This window comes from Hermetia illucens, chromosome 3 (genome assembly GCF_905115235.1).
Source record: "Hermetia illucens chromosome 3, iHerIll2.2.curated.20191125, whole genome shotgun sequence".
Taxonomy (NCBI): domain Eukaryota; kingdom Metazoa; phylum Arthropoda; class Insecta; order Diptera; family Stratiomyidae; genus Hermetia; species Hermetia illucens.
This window is the reverse complement of record NC_051851.1, coordinates 162,767,918-162,794,751: the sequence shown is the minus strand read 5'-3', so window position 1 is coordinate 162,794,751 and position 26,834 is coordinate 162,767,918. Positions and strand designations below refer to the sequence as shown.

The following is a 26,834-nucleotide window of genomic DNA, read 5'->3' as shown; positions in this document are numbered from 1 at the left end:
TCTCACGCAGTTGGCTCAACTTTAAATAGTAAGAAAATTCCATACTTTTATCACTAAAAATTTAATGGTTTTAACAAATCTATAGATAAGCTATCGTACACTTAACTGTCTATAAATATACACATCACATCCCTATTAACATTAAAAAACACCATTAGTTTACAGGTGGCTGATTATTGTCTTGTATTCTGTTTTCATCCTCATTTCCTTGACTAGTATTTTTATCCTTGTTGTCATTAACCGCATTCGTTTCAAATTTCTCGCCTACTTTGATCGGTAGCCGATCCCCCCATTTACTAGACTTGGCGCACTTATAGGCAAATCTACGGAACAATTTATGTGATAGAAAAATAATTTTATTACCAAGCATCACGATGACGATCTTCAGGCTCTCAAAATACCCATTCAAAATAAAATTCAAATTAAACCACATAAAATCACAAAACTACTTACTTTCCATGTTTGGACGTTGTAAAAATAATTTCTTGTAAATTCCCTTCCGACGTACATAAACGACAGATTGAATGTTTCTTTCTGACTAACGTTTCCCGAACAATTCGAGGCCAGTCGTTTGATTCATCATTTAAATCGCGTTCACCTGCCTTGAGGACAACATAGCTATAAGTCGAATTCCTCTTTGTGACCAAGGCCCCAATAGGTAGAGTGTCGTAAGAGACTTCGAAATTACATGGGGTGCGATCCGTTTTATTCGTTCTTCTTGGGCACGGGAGGTCATGGGGACACTATAAATATTTGAAATAAAAACAGAACACTTTCTAAACAAAAAACAAAAAATTACCGGAGAAAACACATGTCCTTTCACTTCGGGTTTCTTTTGTTTAAGAATGTATTGCCTGGCCTCGCTAACCAGTTCGAATCCAGCCCTGGTACCCTGTTCGATGATGACAAGGTAACCATCACATTTACGCCACAAGTTCAAAATAACTTCTTTCCTTGCCTGGGAGTTAGGCAACTCAAAAAGTGAAAATGATGATATTATCAAATTATATTTTGTCTGTAGAAGAGGACATATATGAAGGAAATTTCATAAAATTCCAATTAAAATCTCAAACCTCTGTGGCTGGTAAAAACTGTCGATAGAAGACATTTTTCAATAGCGACTGTTGATTTTCATTTCCCTCTCGCAGTATCAAATCCGAAAGCTCGTTCATATCTCGTGAACTATCCACGTTGAAATATTCGAAAATTGTGTTCTTCCAAAAATTCGACGCTGCCCACATACCAGTACCCACACCCGATCCGAAATCAAAGTAGCTTCGTGGTTTAAATTGAGGGTCACGTTTTATTATTTCCATGAAAATTTTAGTAAGAATTGTGTACTCCATAGAACCGCGACCTAAAGCATATAACAAAGCTTCAAAATGGCCATAGCTCATGGGTCGCCATGCAACCACTCTTTCTTTGAGGACTTTCTGTATCCTTTGAGCTTGTTGTTTGCGCAATTTTTCACTTTCTTTTTCGGAAAGATCATGCATTGAAATGTCCGGTGTTTGGTTGTCAGCTTCGATTTCGTGTTGAATTGCTGATACCTTTTGATTGATTTCTGCCTCTTCAGGCGGTCGATGGCGGCTTGAAAGGCATTTGTTCATTGCTTCTGCTTCACGGTGGAGGGTTTTAATTGGATAGTCTCCGATAGCACGAGTGATCCCTTTCACCACATATGGAGGTAGAATGATGTTACCAGTTTTACATCTGCCTGGATGGTGCTGCGGTTTGAGTTCAGCATTTTCCAGTTGACGTTGAACATCAGGATTGACTTCAACGGCGATCTTCGATGTTGAACGTAACTGCGGAAAGTACAATTCAAATTAGGATTCATGTAGCGATTTTGGCTATGATAAGCAACGCCGGACGTGTATAATACAGAAAGTTAATCATCTAGCAAACCAATGCACTAATTTGCTGCTGGAGCAGGAATGCTTGATTTAAAAAAAGAGAAAAGGAAAAGCAACTGTCACTATCTTGGCTTTGAAAGATCTAAAAAGAGTCAGACAAGATACAGAAGACCGTACGATGGTTATGTTTTACGTATCCAAGAAAACATTTGCACCAACTGCGCCACTGACACGCTGACGGAAGATGGAAATGAACTTGACGAAATAAAACGCCGAATTCAGCTCGCAAATGGAGCCTTCTACTTAGTCCTACTGACTTAAAAAGCAAGCTGCATAGTTAAGAAAACAAAGCTCCGAGTATACCAAACGATAATAAGACCTGTGCTATGCTAAGGATGTGAAACATGGATCCTAACACAAACTTCCGAAATATTTTCAATACCTTCGAGAGGAGGGCCTCGAGGAAAACAATATGTTAGGAGCTAAATGAGAGGCCGACCAATGGCGATACAACCATAAGTTGTACCAAATATTTGACGATCCTGAAGTCTATAAGTTCATCTAACTTTGGAGGGGGAGGCTGACCTTATTCAACGTATGGACGACACTCAGGTACATAAAAATTCGAAGGGAGAGCAGAAGGACGAAGACCGTTAGGAAAACCCTGAAATTGCTGGACAAATTATGTTGATGAAGGCAGCACATCCCTGCGCGGATTTCGAAATCGCAGGACCCGATCGATGGATTCGGGATAGTTGGAGGAAGGATATCCTGAAGACCCAAAATGGGCTGTAGAGTCTCGATGATGACGATTGCGCCAACTGGTCAGGCCCACCAGTAGCTTTATCATAAGTGACGACTCGTCTGTGCTCAAGCTCAGTTGTTGCGTGTTAAGCGCCAAGCCAAGTACAGTCGACTCTCGATAATTCGAACTCCGCTCGTAACTTTGATAATTCGAAAAAAATCTCGGTAGGGATCACTTGTTAATTCGAAGTTTTCTTTCCGGGGAAAAGGGTGTATAATTCGAAATGAAGCGGCCTCGCATCTCTATAATTCAAAGTTTTCGAAGTAATGTTTACTCTTGGAACCTTGGGTTCCGCGAACTGTTAACACTTTTAGACAAGTCATTTTTCTACCGGTCCGACCATAGTTTTCCGTCAAAATGAGTGCCCGAAAAAAGTATGTTAGTTTTGCGCCCGTAGAAAAAGAATCCAAAAAAAGATGTCGCGAAAAATTGCAATGTTCCACCATCAACACGGTCTAACATTCTCAAAAACAAAGCGACGATTTTGGGAAGCGGACTACATGAGAAGCGCAAGCGGATCAGAGACTGTGAATTTCTACTTTTAGAGGACTCCTTAATCAAGTAGTTTAGACAATGTAGATGTGCAAATTTACCTATTTGAGGAGCTTCATTAAAGCCAAAAACTCATGAATACGGTTCACAATTGGAAATTTTTGACTTAAAAGCAAGCGAAGGATGGCTGACTAATTTCAAAACTCGATACATTTCTCCCAAAAAATCATGCGGGAAAATTGTGAGTGGCAATCAGGATGTATGTTCCGAATCTCATACAAAATTATGCACCAAGCAATATTTTCAATTCAGATGGGACAGGTCTTTTCCTTAAATGTCTTCTTGAGCGCACATTAACATTTAAAGAGAAAAATATTACAGAGGAAAAAACAACAAAGAAAGAATTACGTTGCTGCTTGCCACCAACATGGATGGGACGGAAAAACTGAATCCCTTAGTTCTAGGTAAAGCGAAAACCCCCCAATGCTCCAAAGGTATCAAGTCTTCAACTATGGGCAGTGGTATATATTCAGTGAGTTCTGGTCCCAGTACCGTCTTCTGACAGATCTACTTGTGTACCGCAAAATGTGGTTCCCCAGTTGGTTGGCATTCCAATCATTTCAGTCCTCCCTAGTCTGTAGCGTTGACTTTCATACAGAGAGGTAGGATAATCTTTGGAGTGAGGACATATCTTTATTCGTTTGCCTCTGCTCCACCTTTTGACACCAATTAGTGGGCCATATGTAAGCACCGGCTTCACCGCCACTTGGTATATCTAGTTTAATATTTGTGCTTTCAATCCTCATATCTTGCTTAAGGCCCTTTTTGTGGCTAAAAGTGTTCGTTAGAAACTGGAGGAGGCGAAAAGAAAACATGAACATGACATCGCGCAAGGGGGTGATATCACATATGGACTGGAGATGGAAAGAACTAAACTCAAGCAGGAACTGCAAACTGAACGGGCTGCCTGAAAGAAACTTGAGAAGGATCTGAAAAAGTCCAGAAACTTCTTGAATTCGAGCGTGCCCAACAAAAGCAAATTGTAATCTTGGTTCTAGTCGAACGCAAAACGATTATTATGAAATATATCGAGGAGGAAACGATCTGAAGATCAGCCAAGAAATGTAACGAGGAGAAATAGCGATCAAACGCCATAGCCGAAGAGCTTGAAGAGGAAAGGTTGAAATTCTTAAGAATGGAAGCCGAACTAGAGAAGCAAACAATGGCAATTTCAAATGAGCAAAAACATTGAAAATCAACTTTGCAAAAGACAAGAAATGAATGAAGGATCTAGAATTAGAATTAGCACATTTGCGCAATGAAAATGAAACATTTCGTAGGCAAATCATATTGCGAATGGGCGGCGCTAGACCAATGATTTTAAGTGCTGCCGCGGGAATACTACTGGATAAAGTTCTCAGAAGTGCCGCTGGGACTACTGGCATACCAGGTAAAATTTGTTTTTTCTGGTTCTTGCAAATGGCGAAACCGATTACGACGAGTCGACCCCGTTTGGGAACGGGACAAAGTCTGAAGAAAAAGAAGATATGACGTAGCATCACCTATAATGAACGTTGCCAAAATCATTCAGCCAACAGCCACCAGTCTCCAGTGTGCCAGTCTCAGGTTCAAGTTAGTAGCAGACTAGGAGCTTTCTTGTTGTGATATTCCACTCCGATCAGTAAGACTAGAAAATCTGTCTACTAAGTGGCCCGATAGTAGAGGTAATAGGACTCTCCTATGTCACGGCATAGAGTCTCCACGCAAATATGTTTGAGCCAGCCTACATTTATTGTCTTCTAAATCGTGCTTTCTGGCGGCTGATATCATTAATACAAAATAAATGTTGTCGGAGGCACCCCTCAGGACAATGACAGCCATCTCTTGTTGTTTATTGGTGCACTAATGTACATTGACGTGTGAATGTGTTGTGTAATTGGTATATATAAATGCAAGCGAGAAGAACAGGAAAGAAAAAAAAGAAGCAGGATGGGATCACCGGTGCGGGATGAGATTTTGGACGACCAACATGCTGAAAAAAAAACTATAAAAACGGAAACAAAATGAAACTGAAAACTGGAAGTTGAAACTAGAGTCTGAATCCAGCTCCTCTTATAAACCTGGCCAGGTTTTTCCATAGAGACCAGTTGTGTGTCGCGAGCGGATCTAGTAAAGATTTGTAAGTTTTAGTCCAGTTGAGAGAAGTTTTGTGCTTCGAAAACGTATCACATTGAAAAATGATATTATCATTTATGTTTTCTACCCCATAGCGGCCACAGTTTGGCGAAGGGACCGACCCAATCTTGGCGAGATAGGCTTTGGAATAAGAAAAGATGGCTGCTTAAATTTTATAACGATATGAAAAAACAAAACAAAAATATATTTTTTTTCTGGCTAATTGCACCGTTCATAACAGCCCACTCAAGTAACAATACATAAAATTGACTTCTAAATTAAATTGTTGGAGCATCCTCCGTGTTCATCAGATTTGGTCCCTAGCGACTTCCACCTGTTTCCAGACCTAAAAAATTCATGCGTGGAAAGTGTTTTTCATCAAATGATGAGGTCATAACAGTTGCGGAAGCGCAGCCCTTCCAGATTCTCACTTCAGGGATGGAATTTCGTTGGAACAGGTGTATTGATGTTCACGGAGACTACCATCATCATCAACGGCGCAACAACCGGTATCCGGTCTAGGCCTGGCTTAATAAGGAACTCCAGACATTCCGGTTTTGCGCCGAGGTCCACCAATTCAATATCCCCAAAAGCTGTCTGGCGTCCTGCCCTACGCCATCGCTCCATCTTTGGCAGGGTCTGCCTCGTCTTTCTTTTTCTACCATAGATATTGCCTTTATAGACTTTCCCGGCTGGATCATCCTCATCCATACGGATTAAGTGACCCGCCCACCGTAACCTATTGAGCCGAATTTTATCCACAACCGGACGGTCATGGTATCGCTCATAGATTTCATCATTGTGTAGGCTGGAGCAACTTGTCCAAAAATGGAATGATAACCTCATGCAACACGGTCTCATATTGGATCTGAATAAAACTGAATTTTTGACGACCGATCCCCATGAAACAGGCACAATTACTGTCAGCGGCAATGGCCTGCCCAGAACTAAGCGATTTAAATACCTCGGGTCAACACTATCAGCCAATGGAGAACTGCGCTATGAAATTGCTTCACGCATTAACACAACCTGAATGAAGTGGCGTTCCACAACTGGTGTTCTTTGTGATCGGCGCATTTACCGCAATGTCGTCCGTTCTGTCGCTCTCTATGGTTTTGAGTGTTAGCCGATTATAAAAGACAATGAACGGCATCTCGCGGTAATGGAGACGAAGATGTTGCGTTGGACGAGTGGCGTGACTGAAGAATGTGCTCTCGCCCCGGTTTTTTGCGGTTGGCCCCCTAGTGAGAGTTTCATGGTACTTGTGGTTATACCTACATCGCAGGCAGAGGTCCTCGGAGCTCAAGCGTGGAGTTGCGCTGTACAACTCGGGTGCCGTACCCCTTAGTTGCGGCAAAGGTGTTAGATAGGCCTCGCATCCACTGGTATGAATGCTGAGCCTGCACTCAGTATAAACCAGGACCGCTGTGCTTGCATGGCGGGGCTCTGATTGTGGTCGCAAAATCAATCCGTGTCCGAAGAGGACCGTGGAATTATGCCTACACGGCAGGTACTCACGTTAAACCCCCACGACTTTCATGAACATCAAAGTCGATGGTAAACGACCAAAAGGTAGACCGAAACAACGGTGGCTTGATACGTTGCATGGGGATTTAAAAGCCTCGAGATCAGGCATTTGATAGAGCCAAATGGTCGAACTGGTCACGACATACCGATCCCGCTTGTGAACTGGACAAAGGCTGAAGAAAAAGAAGAAGAATCAGTTTCGTTAGAATTTCAAATTTTTATACACCACGTATTCCTGTGTGAAGACAACGAAAATTTGATGGACAATCGTGATATACTCGCAACGTAACACTTCTCCACTTTTGGGCGAATCTTCCACCATAGTTTTGTCATGCCAAAAAGTGGTTTTGAGCTGATGAAACTTAGTCGCATAAAGCATAAACACTGGCAGCAATACACAGAGTGCCTAAAGTTGACCGAAAAACTTAGCAGGATTCTGACTAAGAAAATATAGGAAACCAACCTCTGTGGACCAAATGAGATACTTTTGGTAACAGTGAAGTGAAGTGTTGAAATATTTTTAGCATTATTGCTTCGTGCCCACAAGAATAACCATTCCAATGCAAAACGCCAAAAAATGCTTAGATTAAAGAAATTGGCATACATAGAAGAAGATTGAGTCCAATAAATCAGGGCTTCTTTGAAATGAAGTACTATGAATCAGATCCTGAGGAAATAGCATTTTCTCAAAAAAGGAGACGTAATCATTGATACTTTTGGCGAAGATTTATCAATAGCCGGCGGCATTTATGAGCGAATTTTTTAATTCATAATAGGTCACTTTCTGAAGATACACTTCCTGCATTGGCAAGTTTAGACGTCCCCGATTTCTAAGCAAGGTACTCACCAAATGCTTCCTAAGATTACACGAAACTAATAAATTTCTGCTCCACATCTTGACCAATTCCTCCACCAGTTTGTTTACTAACAGCCATCAAACGTGATTGTCAAAAACACGTGTGATATATGATAAAGAAAAATTTGACTTCCCCCCTATATTTCAGATAGTATTAAAGTATACTTCAATCGAATATAAATTATCTGAAATTTTCCAACAATAGGTAAAAAAGGAAGTAAAAATATTAAATAAAATAAATTGCCGCCAATTTTCAAATCGAAATACGCAAAACCCCTCTTCATTCAACTCAAATCTCCCATTGTTATTTGACTTGTCCTTCCCCTCCATTTCTACAAAGCATATTCAGCGCATCCCATGCAAAATTGTGCCCATTGTACTCATAGTGTTTTCCAATTGTGTATACCCTTCAAAAGTACACTCGCCCGCGAAATTTCGGGAAATTTAAATTTTCCCTAAAACGATACACGAAAGTATAGGAAAGTTTCTAATCAAAAACGTAAAATTGTCTGACGGCAGGTTCTTCTGTCCCTTTGTGAAAAAGTCTGAAATATTTCTTGCCAAAGAAAGCCTAAGTAGTAAAACATACACGCTATAGAAAGTATAAAAAGTGATGAATTTGTGAGTAAACAATTTGAGTGAAGAATCAACTTGCAACGTGTGGAAAAAAGTGATTTTCGGCTTGTCTGATTTTACGCCAGCCATTTTTTCGTGATTGCTAATCAACTTTTTGCGTGTGTTCTGCCCATCTATCCGTCACTTTGCAAATAAGTTCAATATATAGGTATTTTGTGTAAAACAAGCCTTGGTCGGTCGAAAAGGATAAAGTGGAAAAAAGGTGTTTAGTGTATGAAGTGCTGGTAAAAATAGATTTTAATAGTGCGGGTGACATTTTGACTCAAGGACTGCTGACGGGAGAAAGTTGATTGGCAGGCGAGGAAGACGGAGTCGTGTTTACGGCCCTACAAGCATTTCGACTGGTATTCGCTACCTGGATGTGGGTCAACCGGAACTCGTCACAGCACAATTGAAAAATGTCCGATCATGTGAGTATCCTTAAAACGTGTAGTCGCTCGATTGCCCTAATCGTCGCCTACGTGAGTTGCAGTGCGATGGCGTGTGTTTACCATTGACTCTTCCGCTTCCACGCTTGGATAGAAATTCGATGATGTCGTCGTCCTTGATTTTCGGAAATTGTGTGCTCTCTATGTTTGACGAAAGAGCACTATTTTTCTATGCATCATTTACCCTATTCAGTGAAAACAACATGGGCAACGGCTTGTATTTCCGCAGTGAAATGCTTGGAGCGCGCATTGCGAAATGACTGCCAAAGTGAATTTTAAATATCGCCGGGCTCACGGTGGAAGTCGGAATTGTTGATGATTGCCAAATTAGCTCTTGGTTACTCAGCTGCAGACAATTCAATTCACTACAGAATTTTAATTGAAAAACAAGTGAACGTGAGATTGGCGAATTTCAGGTGAAGGCCAACTAGATTCGCGAGCAATTGCAGTTTTCATTAGAGAAGTTATCTCGAAATAACTTTGACTGCAGGTGCCCGTGAGAAACGGCTCCAATTGTATTTTTTGGTAGTGCATCTTGCACGTATTCGGAAGAACAGATCTCTTTTTTTCGATTCCAGCAAGCACCTTTTTCCCACCTTTAGGTTTCTTTCCCGTAGGGTCATTAGTTGAGGCCGTGTTGCTTATTTAGTTTACAGAGAAGAGATGTGATAGTCACGGGTTTCATACAAGAGTACTGCAAACTATATTTGGAATACGAAATAACTAAAAGGTTTCGCAAATGAAGCGAATAAAAAAGAATTATTAACACGAATGGATTTTCCCATCATCAGCTTGATGTTTGTTGCGGAAGTAACTGCCTCTGGAAAATGTGTTGAAACAATGAATCAAGCGTGGACTCAACATGCAAGACGTTGGTAGGAATACATACAATAGCAGGAGCTAATGATTTTCCTGGTTAAACCATTAGCTGGACTGGACAGGGGCGTTCATAACGTGCCTGAGGCCAGTTGAAACATTGTAGAAAGTTGTCGGCACGCGTGGGAAATCAAACACTTCCAAGGGTTCGTGCGATTGCCTAACATAGAGAATTCGAGAAAGAATCAATAGCAGCAAAAAGATCACAAAGCGATGCAGCGTTCGAATGCAATCGAGGTCTGATGAAAAATTCCGGGACCTTTTAAATACAGAGCTAACAGAGTTTAGAGGGATTTCTTCCCAGCGAAGCTGTTTATTTCGTGACTGCTGTTTTGAGAGCGGGGAGGTCTCAGAGCCAGCCCCTAGCATTCACGAGGGAAAGTAGCTCTCCCACCGTGTAGTTAGAAACCTTTCTGAGGTCTCCAAAGAATGGTTTACCCAGTGTCCATAGCCTGTTTCTAGCAAAGGTAGTGCCCTCTCTTCACCGCAGCTTCGGCATTGCAGGGCATGCCGAGCCTCGCCGCATGGTCCCCTATGGGCCAGTGCCCGGCGCAGACCGTCTAATATTGTATGCATTTGCACGCGTCTGGCAAATGAGTGCTCGTAATTTGTTTGGTGGGTAGCTTTCACCATCTGAAGTCGGCGGCTGCTAAATAGCGCCCTTTACAGTCGCCAGCGAGATATAGAATATATCCGCCGAAGGACTGCAGAGAGCAGAGACCCGCCTGATCAATCTGTCAGCTCGGTCACTCCCCTCTATGTTCCTATGACTGGGAACCCAGAGAAGAGAATCACCTTGAGCGTGGCGCCCACACTGTTCAGCGCGTTTCTGCACTGCCCTATTAGCCTGTTTTCGCTCAGTAAAAGCCTCTAATTGCCGCTTGGTTGTCGGTCAGAATGGCTATGTTAGGCTTGTGGCCCGGATCATGCCCCAGCGATCGACAGTCTTCCAGTATCGTCAGTACTTCCGCTTGGAATACACTGGCGAAAACTGGGAGACCTTAGTGTCATAGCCTTGCAACACGCCGCCGGTTTTCCACTCTGCTCTCGTATGAAAGTCCACAGAAAAGTTTCTCATGAAGTTCAGCTTGCGTGTGGCGTAGTTCGTGAGGAATGCCAAGATTTCCGAGGTATTTCGTCTAGAATGTTACTATGGCCAAAGGGCTTCGCTGTGTAAAATCCGAACTCACGTAATCTGACGACACTGCACGCTACAACGTATTTAATGTGGTCTAAGGTGAAGAGATGCAGGAGTACATTGAAAGCATTTGCAGCACTGCGGAGCCTCAGCAGCATTTGTACACGCGGCTCTTTGAATCCTATTAAACTTCGTTCTATTGTACTTTCTGCTCAAAACCTGCCACCTTACAATAGAGCCGTGCGTTAGAATGGGACACATTACAGCTGAGTACATCCAGATAATCATCCTCGATCGAAGACGTCATTTCTTTGCAAAGGTTCTCTTGCAGGCATAAGAGGCGATACAGACCTTCTTAAACCTCAGTTCTATGTTCGATCTCCAATTTAGCTTTGGATCAAGGGTTATACCCAGATATCTTACATTGGAGGAAAGAACCATTCTTTGTTCATTCAGCTGCGGTAGGTGGAATTCAGATACCCTTGTCTTAGTGATGAATAACATCAATTCCGTTTTGGTTGGGTTTATGTAGAGTCCGCATCTTGCGGCGCACAGACACTCCTTTTGCAATGCTCCTTCCATGATATTGCTCATAATGGATGGAAACATCCCTGACACTAATATCACCAAGTCGTCGGCATACGCTACTACGTTCACCTTCAATATTCGCAAAATGTCGTCTCATTACTACTAACCAGAACACCGAAGAGATGGCGCCACCCTGGAGTGTGCCTCTGTTCAGTGACCGCTCAACCGTGCAATTACCTCGTAGAGAGCGGTATCTGTGTATTTGCCTTTAAGTTAGGCGTGCTGGGACTTTGAAGAAGGCGTTCTCTCCATAATCGCCCTTAACTGGGTGTTCAGGATGCGCTCTAGCGTCTTCAACACCAAAGAGGTGATTGGTCGAAAGTTCTTCCCGTTCTTCAAAGGATGACTTACTTTTATCATTGATTTCCGACCTGCGCTAAAGCGTATGCCTTGCATTGGAGTCATATAAGCCGAGGAAATATACACGTTCTCCGCCGCCACCTACTCCAGTTTGACCACGACTAGGTTTCTGGAACCCAAGTCCGGACACGGAAAAACGTGTAGACTCTTCCTCGCGAGGATACATGCTCTAGATCTGTCCTGATTACCGTCTACTGCGCTGTGGAATAAATTATAATATTTGCCCTGAAAACCTTTGATGGTCCAATAGCCTCCAACCCGAAGTTCCTGTATTAGTGCGATGTCGATGCGTTCCTCTAGGACGCAAGCAGGTTAACTGACGGGCACTTCGAGTTCTACAGATTTATCTGCATCACCCTCAGCATGATCTTGCGCGACGGGTTAGTCAGTCCCCGTCATCTCCCCCAACAGCTCGTTGGCGATGTGGATTAGACCCAGTTCGTCATCCGGTTTTGCAGAGCGGAACGCGTTCTTGACTCCGAACGGCACTTTATGATCTACCTTTCCAGTCCCTTCAGGCACTCTCCGTATATACAGAGCAGAGCATGGTTTGTTAGGGGTTCCTCCTCCCTGATAACTACCCAGTCGTCCATCGGAATCCGGAGACTTTGAAGGCGTAGGGATGGGACGAGCTTGTCCTTATCCATGCAGATCTTCAGCAACCAGATGCGAGCAACCGTTCTCCTGGGAATCTCGTCGTAGGGGATGACTTTGAGCTCAACGCCCCCCCAGGGAAAAATTCCCTGGAGAATTAGCTATAATGTGAAGCCCACACACGCCTTTGGCGTCCATGAGATACTCAATAACCATTTCCTGGCCACTTTGCTTAAGGTTTCGCAGTTCGTGGCTGCTTATTTTTCTCCAAAGCGTCCGAGCTCTTACCCATTCTGTTTCACTTGTGTTTTTGCTTGACCTCGTCTTGAGATTGATTGCGTTTGGGAGCGGTCCGCCTTCTTCTTCAACAATCGCCTGGTATTAGGCGTACTTTTCATCCCGCTCCTCGGCAGTACCGGTCTCCGTATTCTTAGCAACAGTGTTGAGAATATGCATGGCTTTCTGGTACTGGCTCTTGAGCAGGACACCAGTGGACCTTCGCTTCTTAGGGGTCTCTGGCGGCAGACTTTCTTGTCGGTATTTACTTTTGAAGGATCCCCCGATATCGACGGTTTTAGGTTAGAAGTACTATGTGTGGTACTTGCTGCACCCAGCTTGACGGCAGTGGATTCTACGCTGGAAACCACTAGTCCATCTGTCGCCTCCCTCCGGGAGGTCCCTGCGGTTGGTTTCAGCACAGCGGTGTTACGGCCACCGATTGTACTGTCATCAACAGCTACTGTCTCCTAGCTGGATACCAGCAGCTCGTCCTTTGATGATGCGCCTGGCATCACCACCTCTTCTCTCTCGGTTTTTTTTTTGTTAATTGAGTCCATGTCTTGGCCCCACGAGTAGTCCGGGAAGAATGTCCACCTTGGCTAGCTCGGCTACCGGGGTAAGGGTTTTATATGAAACTGAAGGTGCCCAAGGTATTCAGAGTCCGCATACTAAAGACCAAGTTCCCCATTGGCCACGCAGCCCTCGGAATATGCTGTTCTATCTTAGCTTGGGGTCCTATTGGCACTTTTTTCAATGCAGGGAGTATGATCCCAGACTGTTGCTTTTGCTTATCAACTTGCCAGTAACACATGACCAGCAGGCAAGCAGATCCTTGTTAGTTCAACCAAAGACGGCCCTCGTTCAGAACGACCAACAGTTTCCGTTGACGATGTCATCTAATCATTCGGAAAATTACAAAGCCATGCAACATTCCATTCGGTTCATGTCAAGAAATGCTATAAAAAACGGCACATGCATCGAGTGGTAGCAAACTGTGTCCAGAGGTTGATGACCGAAGACGAAACATCCCAAATTCAAGTTTGTGGAGAAATTTTTCAAATGGCAAAAGATGATGAAAACTCCTTGAAAATTATTATGACTGGAGATGAAACCTGGATGCATGGGTATGGCATTGAAACGAATGCCCAAACAACACAACTGCAAACTTCAAACTTTTCGGTACCGAAAAAAGCTGTGAAGGTTATGGTTTCCTTTGGGTGGAAGGACAAGTTCTACTATGAATTTCTTCCTAGATGTGAGATAATTTACACTTCCGTTATGTTAAACCATTGAAACATTTTCGTGAAGCCGTGAAAAGGAAGCGGCCTGAGGTTTGATCTAGAACGGATTGGGCATTGCGATTTAGAAGTTTTTTCTGCGTTCACCTTGGCTTATTTGTCGCGTGATTTTAAATGAACAGAGAGAATATTGCTTTCACGGGCCGTCTGATCCGACTGTCGTCCTACAGTGGGGAAACTTTCTTTCTGCGCAAACGACACAAGCTGTAAACAACTCGCCTAAGAATATTGATGAGTATTTTGCTGTCATCAAAAGTGTCTTTATCGCCGTCGCGTAGTTGTTAGCCATGTGTCAAAAAAATATGAAAAAAGTTGGCTGACTGCGTACACGTGGGGGTAGACCGTTGAATGCAAGTAGCTGAGAGCTCTGTTACCATGAGAAAATATGGAAAATGTAACTTGGCGTTCGCCGTGCTTAAAATTCTACCTTTGCTTTAGTCAGGGAAATAGAAGCTGCCGCGAATAGCAACTGTTTCGCTACTTGCAGGTGATGTGAGAGATGTTAAGGACAGGCTAAAGAGATGAAAGGGACATCTCCCTCCAATGAAGTTCCACCTTGGATTGTTCTTTCAAAGCAGAGTAGATTTCTCATGCAAAAGTCTCTGACTTATAAAAACATAACTTTTCATTGATCTCTTATTCTATTCTCTCTTATTCTTCCTGTTAATGGCTAAATGTTACGACTTGCCAATAAACAGAATATTTGCATATTTGAAACAGGAAATTATTTCTTGAAATCTTTTATCAGGTACCACGGCAAGCAGATGACGGAGACGAAGAAGACTTAGAACTATTGCGAATAGCAGCACTCAAATCGTTGAATGTTAAAAAGGAACAAACAACGCAATATCATCGATCACCTTCGTCACGTACAACAATACAAACTACAACAGCCACTACGCACCCGCCACATACAAATTCCACGTCTTACTCAACAATCCCAGTTAAACAAACAGGCGGTCCGAATGGAGGTGGTGTTGGGCATGAAAATAACAACTTATTAACGGTGACTTCACAGGCCTATTATCCTCCATCTGTTCATAACTTGCCTATACAACAGCCTAGAACGATACCACCAACAATAGACAGTTACAGTGCTCGTCAACGTTTAGAACAATTGGATTTAAACGAGCCATATGTACCACAGCGTGTCCCACCCATTCCGCCTGTGGGGCAACCCCCCACAATGGGAGCAAACGGTGGGTGGATGTCTGAATCTGCGCCACTGGGGAATTCAAGCTACGCTTCATATATACCGCAGAAAGTAAATGATACTTTGCCAGTAGTAAACGTTCAGCTTTCTCCACGTAGTATGGCTTTTGTTGCGCAAAATAATGACATTCTAATGCGGCGGAAGGGTGAAAACATATCACCCAACTATGTATATAGAAGTCCTTCGCCCGCATATCGAATTCCGTCGCCTGGGAGATGGTCAAAATCTCCAACACCACCAAAAGCGAACTCCCGGTCGCCAGGGCATCGGGGCCGTGCACCTCATTATTCTTCGCATCGAAGGTCAATATCGAGATCACCTCCTCCGAGTCGACCTCGATCGCCTCCACTTAGACGCAGATCAATCTCACGATCTCCATTACCACACCAAGGGCAGCATCCGTCACGGCACCAATCACCAAATCCATTTCATCGATACCCATCAAGGTCACCTCCGAATCACATGCGCCGGGCAAAATCGCGATCACCTCTGCCTCACAACATAAAGCACAAAGTTTCACCCCCACGACGACGAATATCTCGATCGCCACAGCCCCTTAATGGAAGGCCGTGTTCACGATCTCCGCCACCAATGAATGGCCGGAGAAGTCCTGGTCCGTTACCACGTCACGTTAATCGGGGTCGGCGGTCTCTGTCGCCACCACATGTAAGAAAGCGAACGCCACCAGGAAATCATGGTTCAGGTGATGCTCCGCCACGACACCATTTAAATCGTGATAGGCGATCGCCACCACATTTGAACGCCCACCGAAGAAGTGCATCGCCACACCCTCCACTCCCGAGGCAAAGATCAGCTTCACGTTCCCCTCATAGACGATATCCGGACAGAAATAGAAAATCACGCGAGCGTAATATTGTCAATCAACCTCTGCGAAGGCGATCTCCTTATACAAACAACCGCAGGCGATATGAGACTTCCGGCGCAAATGGTTTTCGCAATAATCCTCGCGGAAGAAAACGATCTGCAAGTCCTACGATGAAAGATCGGCAAATAAGAAGGTCGCGAACACGATCTCCTGATAGAAATCGACGCCAAAACAAACGGCCACGACGAATTGAACATGAAGATCGGAGAGGGGTTGGTGAATATGATCGAAGCGATTTGAGGCGAAATGATGACAGAATATCGAAACAGACTCAATCTCAACAGTCAGTCCGTAGAGATCGCGAAGATGACGAAATGAAGCAGAAGGATATGTCGCCAAATGCAACACTTCCTGAGTCAGTTCCCCCACCTGCAGAAAAAACAGTGAAAGAAATAGAAATCCCAGTAAGTAAAGAATCTCCTGAACCTGAACCTGAAAACAAAATTCTAGAACCCGCCTTAGCCCCAATGGAGGTGGAAAAGGAGGCATCCAGTGAAGATGAAGATGATGATGATGGAATCGATTTGTTTGCGTCAGAAGAAAGTGAATCCGAGAATGAAGGTCGTTTCAAATCGAGCACAAGCAAAAATGAACGTACAGCCCAAGTTCCGACCTTATCATTTACAAAATTGGGAGAGTCAAGACCAGTTGAAGTTAAAGAATTAACTGATATTGATTCGAATAGCAATCGTGACCGGGATCGCGATCGTGATCGTGATCGGCGTAACAACTATGGACGATCACGTGGAATGGGTGGAGATCATTTTCGTGGAACAGATCGTATTGGACGCGATCGGGATAGACGGAACAAGAATGATTTAGGCAATAATAATAAGAGTCGTCGTGATCGTGATAGGGAAAGAGGAAGAGATCGTGATTGGGATAGTCCTTTGAGTAAAGTAGTCGAAGAGAAAAAATCAAGTAGCGGTGCTGATCGACCAATGTTCAAGTCGACATTTCAAGCTCTTGAAAATGAAGGTTTGTGGAATGATTGGAGGTGGAGTTGGTCTGTTTGATTTAGAATTTTTATTGAATTACAGGAAGATCAAGCAGGAGAGGTTCGCGAGAAAGGGAGTTGTCTGATCGCAGAAATTTATCAAGCAGTAGAAGACGCAATACTAGTAAGGATAAAAGAGGTAAGTATTGGTTTTATCTGTCTCAACAAGAACTTATCCTTTTTATTTGCAAAGTGAAATATTTAGAGTCATCACTTGGCGAAAGATTAGTCAAAGGTTTATAGTCATCTACAGGATTTGCTGGAAATTGGATTTGGAAAAATATTTCTTCTTTTTCTTCTTCGCGGCATGCATTTTATTTAATCCAAAGTGCTGCGGTATTGTAGCTTCCTTGTCCTTACAGGAGTGAGAAATTGGGTAAGATGATAGTTGATGCGTCGACCAAACCTTCAGGTACTTTTTCCTTTTGTTGCACTTCCGACGTCGATTTCCGTTTCCATGTTCTGTTCTTATAGCGGCTAAGTTCATCCACATCTCCCATACAACATAGTCATTTAGCTTACAAGTGTTTCGATGGAGTTTTCGGCGATGTTGTCAGCGTTGGTGCCTTTACAACAGTGAAATCTTTAATATATTGCATAACGCACTCGATCTTAAGGATCCTGCGTTTTTCGCCTTAGCCGTCGCCGCTCTGCAGGGTTGATTTCGAATGGCTTTTCATTCTTTCGCTGGCTAGTTGGTTTATGCTCCTTCTTATCTTGTGCGCTGGTGACGCTTTGTTTACAAACATTCAGCCTGCAGTTACTTGCTCTTGTCGTCCCTTTATGCTTCTGGTAATCTGTGCGCAAAAGCTGTGGTGGTCATTTCGCTCATCAGCATACTCCTTACGAAAGTAATGTCGGCTGTTCGTTTGCAGTCATCATCAGCAACAGTTCTTCATATTCTATGTATATAGCACTAGACGGGGTATATCAACCATAGAAATGAATCCCATTAATATTGAATCTTGCCAATTTTTTTGCTGGTGTTCCGATTACTTCCTCGAACAGGTACGTTCTTACCGTTTAGCTTTTATTACCCCTCATTATGTTGTTTTGTTTGTACGACTAACTAATTTGGCCGAATTGGTCTACGAGATCGTAACCGCAGCGAAATGGTTGAGGATTATCTGACTAAACTTCACTTGCTTCGTGCTTCCGAATCTCTCTTAGACAACGACAATATTCCTCTTTTGGTGGTGTACCCCTTGTCACTTAAGTTGTTTAGCCTCGGACTGTATGCATTCGGTATTTTTCTCGCAGTTCCTTACCGTGTGCCCTTTTTCGCCAAACCGTCTACATTGATAGAATTTACTTTATATTTACTTGTCCAGATTTGACTATGCAACCATTCTTGAGGCAATTGAAGCGACCTACCCAATACTAACTTCCCCACTTACACAAACCTTGGGGCTTAGCCCTTTGTTGCGTGAGGCTCCCGTCTAAAATTCAAACTGCCGTGTAAGTTCCCTCCTTATTTGGTAATTATGCCGAGATTTCTGCACTCCATATTAATCTTGCGGGTCAGTTGCTCCACTATGACCTCCCTTCCTAATTATCTACTCACCAGGCCCTGGATGTTTGGTGGATGTCCCTGACTCTGGTGTATTCAAGCGGTTTAACGCTGAATTTCGGCGTAAGAAAGGTTACTCTTCTCTCGATAATAATTGTGTTCGAAACTTCGTTTGATGATCGATAGTTTCTCAAATTTGCTTCCCTTGTCTTGCAACTTTTGTCTTGTTCATGATCCGTCTCATGCTTATGAAACAATGAGTCCCACTGGTATTCTGCGATAGCGTTAAGTTCGCATGAGTCCTGTAATCACTCATTGAGAATTGTGATGTTGAAAAAGACCATCCTGAGTGACCTGAGAGCTATCCCGAAAACCTAAAAAAGCTGGGAAAATTCACCGTGAAGGTCTGCCCGCAAATATTGAAGCTGAATTGAAAAACTCCGCCGACACGTGCTTGCTCTGGGCTAGCCAGGCTCGGAGATGTAGGGAAGTCCTTCCGTTACTGCGGTTTCTTCTGCGATTAATGCGCAAGTAACTAATTCGCAGCTACTTGTGGCTGTTAAAAGTAAATACGCACATTTGGATTATTTATGAATAAATTTAAGATACATTTCCGTCGAGCACGTACCTGTCCTGGTCATGGACGGAGCCGAGGGCGGATTGTTCTGGGCGCGGAACAGCACTGCAAACAATTCAAGTATAAGTAGGCGAAGCCACAACTTTTCCTGCTGCATACTCTTGAGCGTGGAAAACTAAGCAAATCTGTACTTTCACTTTCCGCTGAATTCCGTGCGCGGAACTCTTTTCGTTACTAAAAAATCGGAAAAAGTCAATCCTCTTCAATGCTCCTCCCTCGGATCACATCTGATGTTCACTAATCACCGCAATAAAAATGAAAACAAAATGATGAATCATTTAATTCTGCCCTTCTGCATAGTGTCCTTTGGCCCACTTATCACCAGGACCGGATTGTCCGCTACGTACTGAATCCATGGTGCCGGGGGGTTTTACATCAACCAATGCGGCACATAGCACCGCCGAATGCATGTTCACCATAGATGATTTTCCAGAACTTTGGCTCCAATCTGTTTTCCGCATTGACCGCTTGAATATGAAAGATTTCACTTCACAAAATTTACAAATTTTCATACAACGTATGCTCTTTCTCTGTAATGCAACTCCACTTATCAAATGACGACCACCGGTCTAGCTCATCAGCTGATCTCGGTCCCGGTAATTCCGTTTTTGGTCCATGACCTTAAACTGAAAAGTCCATGCCGGCTCAGTGCCAACAACATACCCGGCTGCTGAAGTGTGCGGCAGGACATTCCCCTTAGCCACGAACAATCACCTCCCTGCACCCAATAAAGCGGAATACAAGCAATTTTATAAAAAGTAGAAATTGAAATGGTTTAAGTGAAATTGAACTATGAAATTTAAGGGAAAAGGACCACTAGTTGGATTGTTTAAAACATAAAAAAATTCAATTAGTTGAAGTATTAAGTATTGCATTTAAATGGAGGAAGGGATGGGAATTCTGAAATAAAGAAGGATAATTGAGAAAACTAAAGGGGGAGAAAAAAATGTGAAGATAAAGAGAATATTACACATTATTGAATGCATTATTTGGTCAGATTGACCCCCGAAGAGGCGAATGGAATATCGCTCCTATCGCTAACCCGCGGACACTACAGTATACTACAGTCCTCACAATTCCATGGCCTTTCGCACATCTTCTTAAGATTTCAGACCTATATTTTTCAAATAAATTTCTTTCCTGTTTGTCTAGTGCAATTATTGGCACTATCCATATCTGGTTTCTAGACAAGGAGTTAGTATTTTGCCACTTAACCTGAAGGGATCCTGTTTCGTTCTCTTCTACTTGTTGTTTGTAGAGTTATCTATCCCAATAGTAATTTTGGCACAGACTCGCGTTCACGAAGAATAGCCGTCACAATTGGCAGTTTTTCGTCTCCTGCTATCTCTGTGCTTTACACTGCCAAATATCAAATAGCCGTCGTATTCCGTAGTTTTTCAGAGATGCTTTCCTCTGCATTACTCTTGACCAATTTGGTTTTTTCCCCCAGTTAAGGGCATACAGTCTTCCTTAAACCACGGTTCACCCGTCTCGGGATTGTAGCTAAATGGCGTTTCCTCAATGGAACGTTCGTCTCAGTGGATCAGTTATAGCCCTATTGACACGTATAGATAGAAGGTGATACTGATGACTATTATACCAATTTGCGACATCAATTAATGCGTGGGTGTATGCCTGGTACATGATCACCGCAACCAGTGTTTACACACCAACGATTCATTGGGTGGGGTTTTCCTCTCCTTGTAATCAGTGACAAACGTTTTAATGTTCAAGTTCTTGTTGAGGCAACCTACAGAGTCTCAATCAGCTGAAATTATACATTTTTTCTGATTTTTTAATTCAGTTTCACCCGATATTGATCCCGACCATCTATCATCTCACAATCATCCTTCATTGCTGATCACATCGACGACGAATTCATCATCTTGTCCATCATCTCCGTCTTCACGAGGCATAAGTGAAAGCGGTGGTATAAGCGGTAAGAAGCCCATCCATCTGCGTCTAGGTGCTAAAACCAACACATTCAAACCGGCCAAGAAGACATCAACATCGCCATGGAACTCGTCTTCTAGCAACGGCAACACGGAGAAGGTATCGTTCTTTTCATATATGTTTAAAAATTTGCTTTCTCATCCCCCGTCTAGAATTCGATGTTATGATGTTGATTTCAGGAACATAAAAAGTTTCCTACTACTAACTAGCTCTTATTATCACTTCTACTACTGCTGCCACTGTTTTGTAATGTTTATTCGATTAACCACGTTATTGTTAAATATGATTTTCGCCATTGTTAATATAGAGCACAAGAAAATAATCGACTTTTGTCGAATTCTTAAGCGTGAGGTGTTATAAAAAGTTGCATTGTCTGAGGAATGTTTGATAATGAATGATTTCGAAGCATTTGAACTGAGCTTGCTTTAAAGTGTAGGGCCCAAGAGAGTCTCTGTGTAATAATAAGGATAGAAAAAGTGGAATAGTGGAGTAGCGCGTAAGAAATGGGAATTTGTGATACCTGTCATAGACTGATCTGTTTATATTTGATGTATTACTTGACACGAATGTAGTTGATATTTTCATTGTTTTCATGAGATTGAAACTTTTTTGTTAATCTTTCTGTTGCGATATTATTACTGTGATCTAGTCTTAAGCCGAATTAGCACTGAATAGTTTTAAGTACTTTAGCTTGGAAAGTGTAGAAAGATTGTTTTTGCATATGGACGTTGTCAAAAAGGGAATATTTTTATTTGATTTGTTCACAGAAATATTGATTGCTAATTATTTTAACTGCACCGAAAAGTTATGACAGCCTGATTGAAAAGAAAAAGTCAGTTTGGAAAATTGAAACAAACTTTCTAACTCTTGATTGAATTAAAGTTATAAACAAATTGAATCTAGTCAAAAAACCAAACGAGAATTAGGTAAAATATGTTGCTGGTATCGATTAAAGTGAATTTGTTATTCTATTGAAAGAAAGCAAGGCTTGTACATAACACCCCAATAGCCATTGACACTGTAAATTCTACCTGAGATTTCTGATCAAATTAGGTATTTAATTTTATAGTTTTTCCGTTGAAAATGTAAATTATTGTAAGACATTGTATTAATATGATTGAAAAAATATGAGAAATGATGGAAGAAAAAAAAACCGAAAAAGGTAAAATGAAAAGAAAAATATAAAAGAGTCCTTCCATCAAAACAAAAAAGAAATAATGTCCTGGCACCACTGCAACCCATCGATAAATCTACGGATCTACTGCAGCAGTTGCTCATCAATATATTCCTAACCATCTCAAAAACCAACGAATTGAAATCCGATAATCTTAAGCGCGAAGCATTTAGTTATAGTAATCGTAGTATCACTAAACCCAATCTAGAAATCAGTCTTGAAAACGACACAGTGTAGAAAAAAAATAAACATCAACTCAACAGTAGGACATAAGAAAGCAAACTAGAATACACATAAATCAATAACGGATTAATTTCGTGGAGAACTTGGCAAAACTGATATTTATTTGATCAATAGGTCTAAGGAAGGTGGATGCGATCCGCTCCTGAAGAATCCAAACATCCCGCAAAGCATTCAACCTGTCGCAACATAACAGCGGTAACAGTGCCACAATTGATAACTCCTACAAGAAACATCATGCAGCTGCTATAGAGCGCCTTCGTCGTAGTGTAAACCATCTCCACGGAATCAGCTACAACTATGTGATTGCTTGTGCAAGTAGAAGAGGGGAAGAGGGGTCGATGCAGAATGTGCAACAACGGTTTCCATCTCGATCATCAGCGTAGAGCGCAGAAAATATAAATATGTAAAAACAAGTGTAGGAAGTATGAATTCACTTAATTACTCGCAGCTTTTTTACTTCCTTTTTTCCTTTATTTGTATTTTCCTGGATGTTCATCAAACTAATCTAAAAACGGTTCGTTTACGTGTGTAATTCGGACTATGAGTATTGTATAGTTCTTTTTTGAATATTACTTATTTCTTCTTTTGTAAACTTAATATAGTCAAGGAATTTATTGTTGTGGATATAGAATAAAGTTATACATATGCAATGAGAGAGGTTTGTCAGTAAATAAATATCAGTGAAAAAAATGGAAGAAAATATATTCAATTTTTAAAGTGAAACGTGATAAAAAAAGAAAGAGAAAATATATAAGAAAAGTGAAAAAGAAATGGTCAAAATAAAGGACAAGTTTACATTTTAAAATTTGTGTTTCTTTTTTTGGTATTCCCTTGGTTGAAGCTTTCACTCAATTATCTTTGATCGCATAACTGATTTTCCGTTGACATGTCAAGAGCTCATCATAGTGTTCAGGCTAACAAGGACTCCGAAGCGGAATTCTTTATGTGCTTTATTTAAGGTTATCGCTTCTTGCTTCTTCACATCCGAATCTCTGGTGAACCTCCACCTGTCTTAAGTGGTAGCACCAGACGCGTTAGCGATTTCTTTCATGAAGGTCAGTTTGAGTGCATTACTGAGCGTAATGTTAAACCCAGACGCTTTTCTATGTCCTATCTTATCACAGATTTCCACAAATTCTTTTTTTACGGTCGGTAACAGTGCCAAGTCCAAAGGTGCAAGCAAGGGAACAGTCTTCAGAAGAAGAGCGGAAGTGTTGTTTGAAGCTATCCCTTCCGCGACGGAAAAAATCGATCTATTTCAACTCAGTGTCCGGATGGTTCAGTCGTTAGAGCGCTAGGCTATCGATGTGGATGGTTGCGGTTTAAATCTCACTGGTGGCAGAGGGGCTTGTACCATGACTGGATGTCGGATACCAGTCGATTCAGCTGTGAATGAGGAATTGTGTCAAACCAGGGTAATAATCAAGGGCAAGCGCAATGCTGACCAAGTTCTCCTGCAGAGTACCATAGCCCTACAGTGTACCATTACGGTCTTAGATTAAGTACTGTAACACGCCTCGAATAGTCACAATCTCGGCAGGTGTCGTATTTTACCTAATACTAGCACTAAGTGTGAAGTATTTAGGCTCCTTACCTACTTAAGGGGCGTTCATGGTGGTGGCCGATGGTCAGTGGGAGAATCAGCTGAGAACTCCCCGCAACATCGAACACGTATGCACAATGGTGTATTTCTGCATGGTTTGAACCATACTGTGCGAGAGTCCCAAAGCATCAAGAAAAGCCATGAGGAATTTAGGTACAACACCTGTAGTTGACAATATTATGAGAACTACAACCACAAGTTCGAGGCGCCAAATTACAATATTGTGGAAACTACAACCAATACTAAGAGATTAGATTTTTGTCTGCTCCTTGTAGTCGCAATTGTTTTTAGTAGCTTTGTACTGATGAAGATGGCGAGTCGCTCCCGAATTAATTTTTTACATTTAAAACTAAAAATTGTAGTTTGGAGGAAGCTAACGCTGGTCTATCAATTTTACAACCACTTTCTCGAGACCCCAAATTTCTTTGATTTCCCGAGCGAGTAGCTCATAGTTTACGTTCTTCTCCAAGTATTTCCACTAAATGCTGCTATTATGAGTGATAGCAACATCAACAATATATGCAGAGCGACCCGTCTTGTCAACTATCAGCACGCCAGGCTTATGCCAAATGTGGTAATCAGTTAGAACTTGTCGGTCCCAATGAATGCTGTAAGCAGAACTATCGTGTACTGCTTGCGGCTCATATCGGTAAGCCGGACATATCCCCTTGATCAGCCCATGCTTGCATGCAAGGTTTTGAAGGATCACCTTGCATTAAACATTATGCCTTTTCGTGTAATGCACCGGCGCCATAACAGTGCACCCAGATGTTCCAACGTCTCTAACGCTGAACCACACACTCTGTAGAACGACCCTCAGCCCGCTCTTTCATTAAGAGCTTTTTGTAAACTCGGGTGGCGACCACGCCATCCTGAATAGCACACATACCGTTCTTAGTTTGACTTCATCCCATTCAGAGGGTTGAAACATCGATTGTTCAAGTTAAGTGGAGTCAGCCCACTGTGTGCCTTACAAACAACCGCACGCAAAGGACTCCTCTGCTCTTTGCTGTAGAGTGAATGGACTTAGCGGTGATATTGTGCTCCTGCCTCCGATGTCACGAGGCCGGTTCATCGGCTCCATGGCAAAATAAGTGTGGCACACTCGGGATTTGGACATAGTAGTCCGTATCCACTCCTGGACGGTTTCCAGATTGGTCTTCGTCCAGGGTAATATTAGAAATGTATATGCCAGTAAAGGGATAGCAAATATGTTCAGTGCATTTATTTTATTCTTCCCCGAGAGATGTAATTTCAGCACCAGCTTTACAAGTCGCAGGAACTCGAGTATGAGTTCCCTGCAGAATTCCTGGGTACTTGCAGAAATCTGTCTTGGTCATAGCTTGGATGTGAAAGTCACCAATGCAATGTCCGGCATGCGGCTCCTGATGACCTTTGCGGACAGCCTGAATTTGATACTTGTCTATTCCAAATTCCATCCGAATATCACGGCTGAACATATTTACTATTCGAAACAGACTTCTAAGGTAGTCATCAGTACCAGCTTACAGCTTGATGGCATCTAAGTACATCAAGTGTGTCAGTTCGCACCTAACACGTAGGTTTATTTGATTGCAAAACCATACCCTCTAGCATCATTCAGTAGCCATAAAGAGGGTTCAGTGCCGTGTAAAACCAAAGGGAACTCAACGAATTTCCCTAGAAGATGCCATTCTGCATACGGATGGGCTCTGAGGTGCTGAAACCCTCAGATGAATGCACAAATAAGGTGGTATGCTATCCTTGCATGACTGTCGCCAAAAACTTTATTAGTTTCAGATCAACGCGATACAGATGTAGAACATCGATTAGCCAGATATGCGGGACGCTGGCAAAAGCCTTGGCATAATCGATATAACAACTAAAGAGATTTCTTTGGCCTCTAGTTTCCTGTCCTACAACTACCGAGTCAATAATGAATTGCTCTTTGCCACCCCTTGACCCAACTCGGCGGCCCTTCTGCTCCTCGGAAAGAATGTTGTTGGTCTCGAGATGCTTAGCTGGAGGACTGAAACTCCCCGGAGCCGTTTTGTTTAGGTGGAGATACATATTGAGAAAGGGAATAGCGACCGGTATAGAGGATTACTCTATCTTCTCTGTCGAACAGTCGGTTATCACTGTTATAGGAAATAAGGAGTGGGGGGAACTGATTCTTATGGAGGAAATATCCCTTTCGATCTCGATGCGCAGACACTCGGGAACTATGGGAGTGGGATTGTGTTGCTGAACTTTGACTTTGGATTGCCGACCATCTGAAAGTTCGTAGAGGTGGAAATTAAGCATGTTGAGGACCAGTCCGTATGCCATACAGAATTGAAAGCTTTCTTTATATCCAGGAAGCAGACTATTGTGGGTGTTTTGTTATTAATTCCGAGTAAGATACGGGTTTTGAGAATTAAGAGGACCAGGATTTTCACCAGGACCAGGATTTTCATTTTTCTTTGAAATAGGAGTGATTTGAGGACACATCCAGCTCGCGGGAGAGTGCGCGTTCAACAAACAATAGTTAATCAGAAAAGCGAGGAAGGAATTGATGGTTGTAGAGCATTTTTTGAGGATAATGGTTGGGATTTTATCAAGCCCAGTCGACTTTTTGTTTTTACTATGCTGAATAGACATTGCGACCGTTTTGGGTTTAACAAAGTTAATTGGTGAGATAGTGTCAGTGAGTCTGGGTCGAAAAGTGTATGCTAGAATGAACCGGATTGGT

The 26,834-nt window shown here is 42.4% G+C and overlaps 2 protein-coding genes across 3 annotated transcripts; one reads left to right on the top strand and one right to left on the bottom strand.

Annotated features, from left to right (window-relative positions):
* Window positions 1-79: 79 nt before the first annotated feature.
* Window positions 80-7,960, bottom strand: LOC119650649 (methyltransferase-like protein 17, mitochondrial). The gene is made up of 5 exons (XM_038053583.1): window positions 7,703-7,960; window positions 1,074-1,808; window positions 800-1,015; window positions 454-743; window positions 80-323 (listed from the first exon to the last, which is right to left on the bottom strand). Exons 1-5 carry the CDS (start codon window positions 7,748-7,750, stop codon window positions 155-157), a joined length of 1,458 nt encoding a protein of 485 aa, XP_037909511.1. The 5' UTR covers window positions 7,751-7,960; the 3' UTR covers window positions 80-154.
* A 245-nt stretch (window positions 7,961-8,205) lies between these two features.
* Window positions 8,206-23,171, top strand: LOC119650647 (zinc finger CCCH domain-containing protein 13-like). 2 transcript variants are annotated; one of them, XM_038053582.1, is made up of 5 exons: window positions 8,207-8,757; window positions 14,657-16,985; window positions 17,048-17,143; window positions 20,956-21,203; window positions 22,636-23,171. In XM_038053582.1, the coding sequence occupies exons 1-5, from the start codon at window positions 8,746-8,748 to the stop codon at window positions 22,639-22,641; spliced, it is 2,691 nt and encodes an 896-aa protein (XP_037909510.1). In that variant the 5' UTR covers window positions 8,207-8,745; the 3' UTR covers window positions 22,642-23,171. The 2 variants fall into 2 exon arrangements, with proteins under 2 accessions (XP_037909509.1, XP_037909510.1); XM_038053581.1 differs by having other exon boundaries at window positions 8,206-8,757; window positions 20,956-23,171.
* The last annotated feature ends 3,663 nt before the right edge of the window (window positions 23,172-26,834 follow it).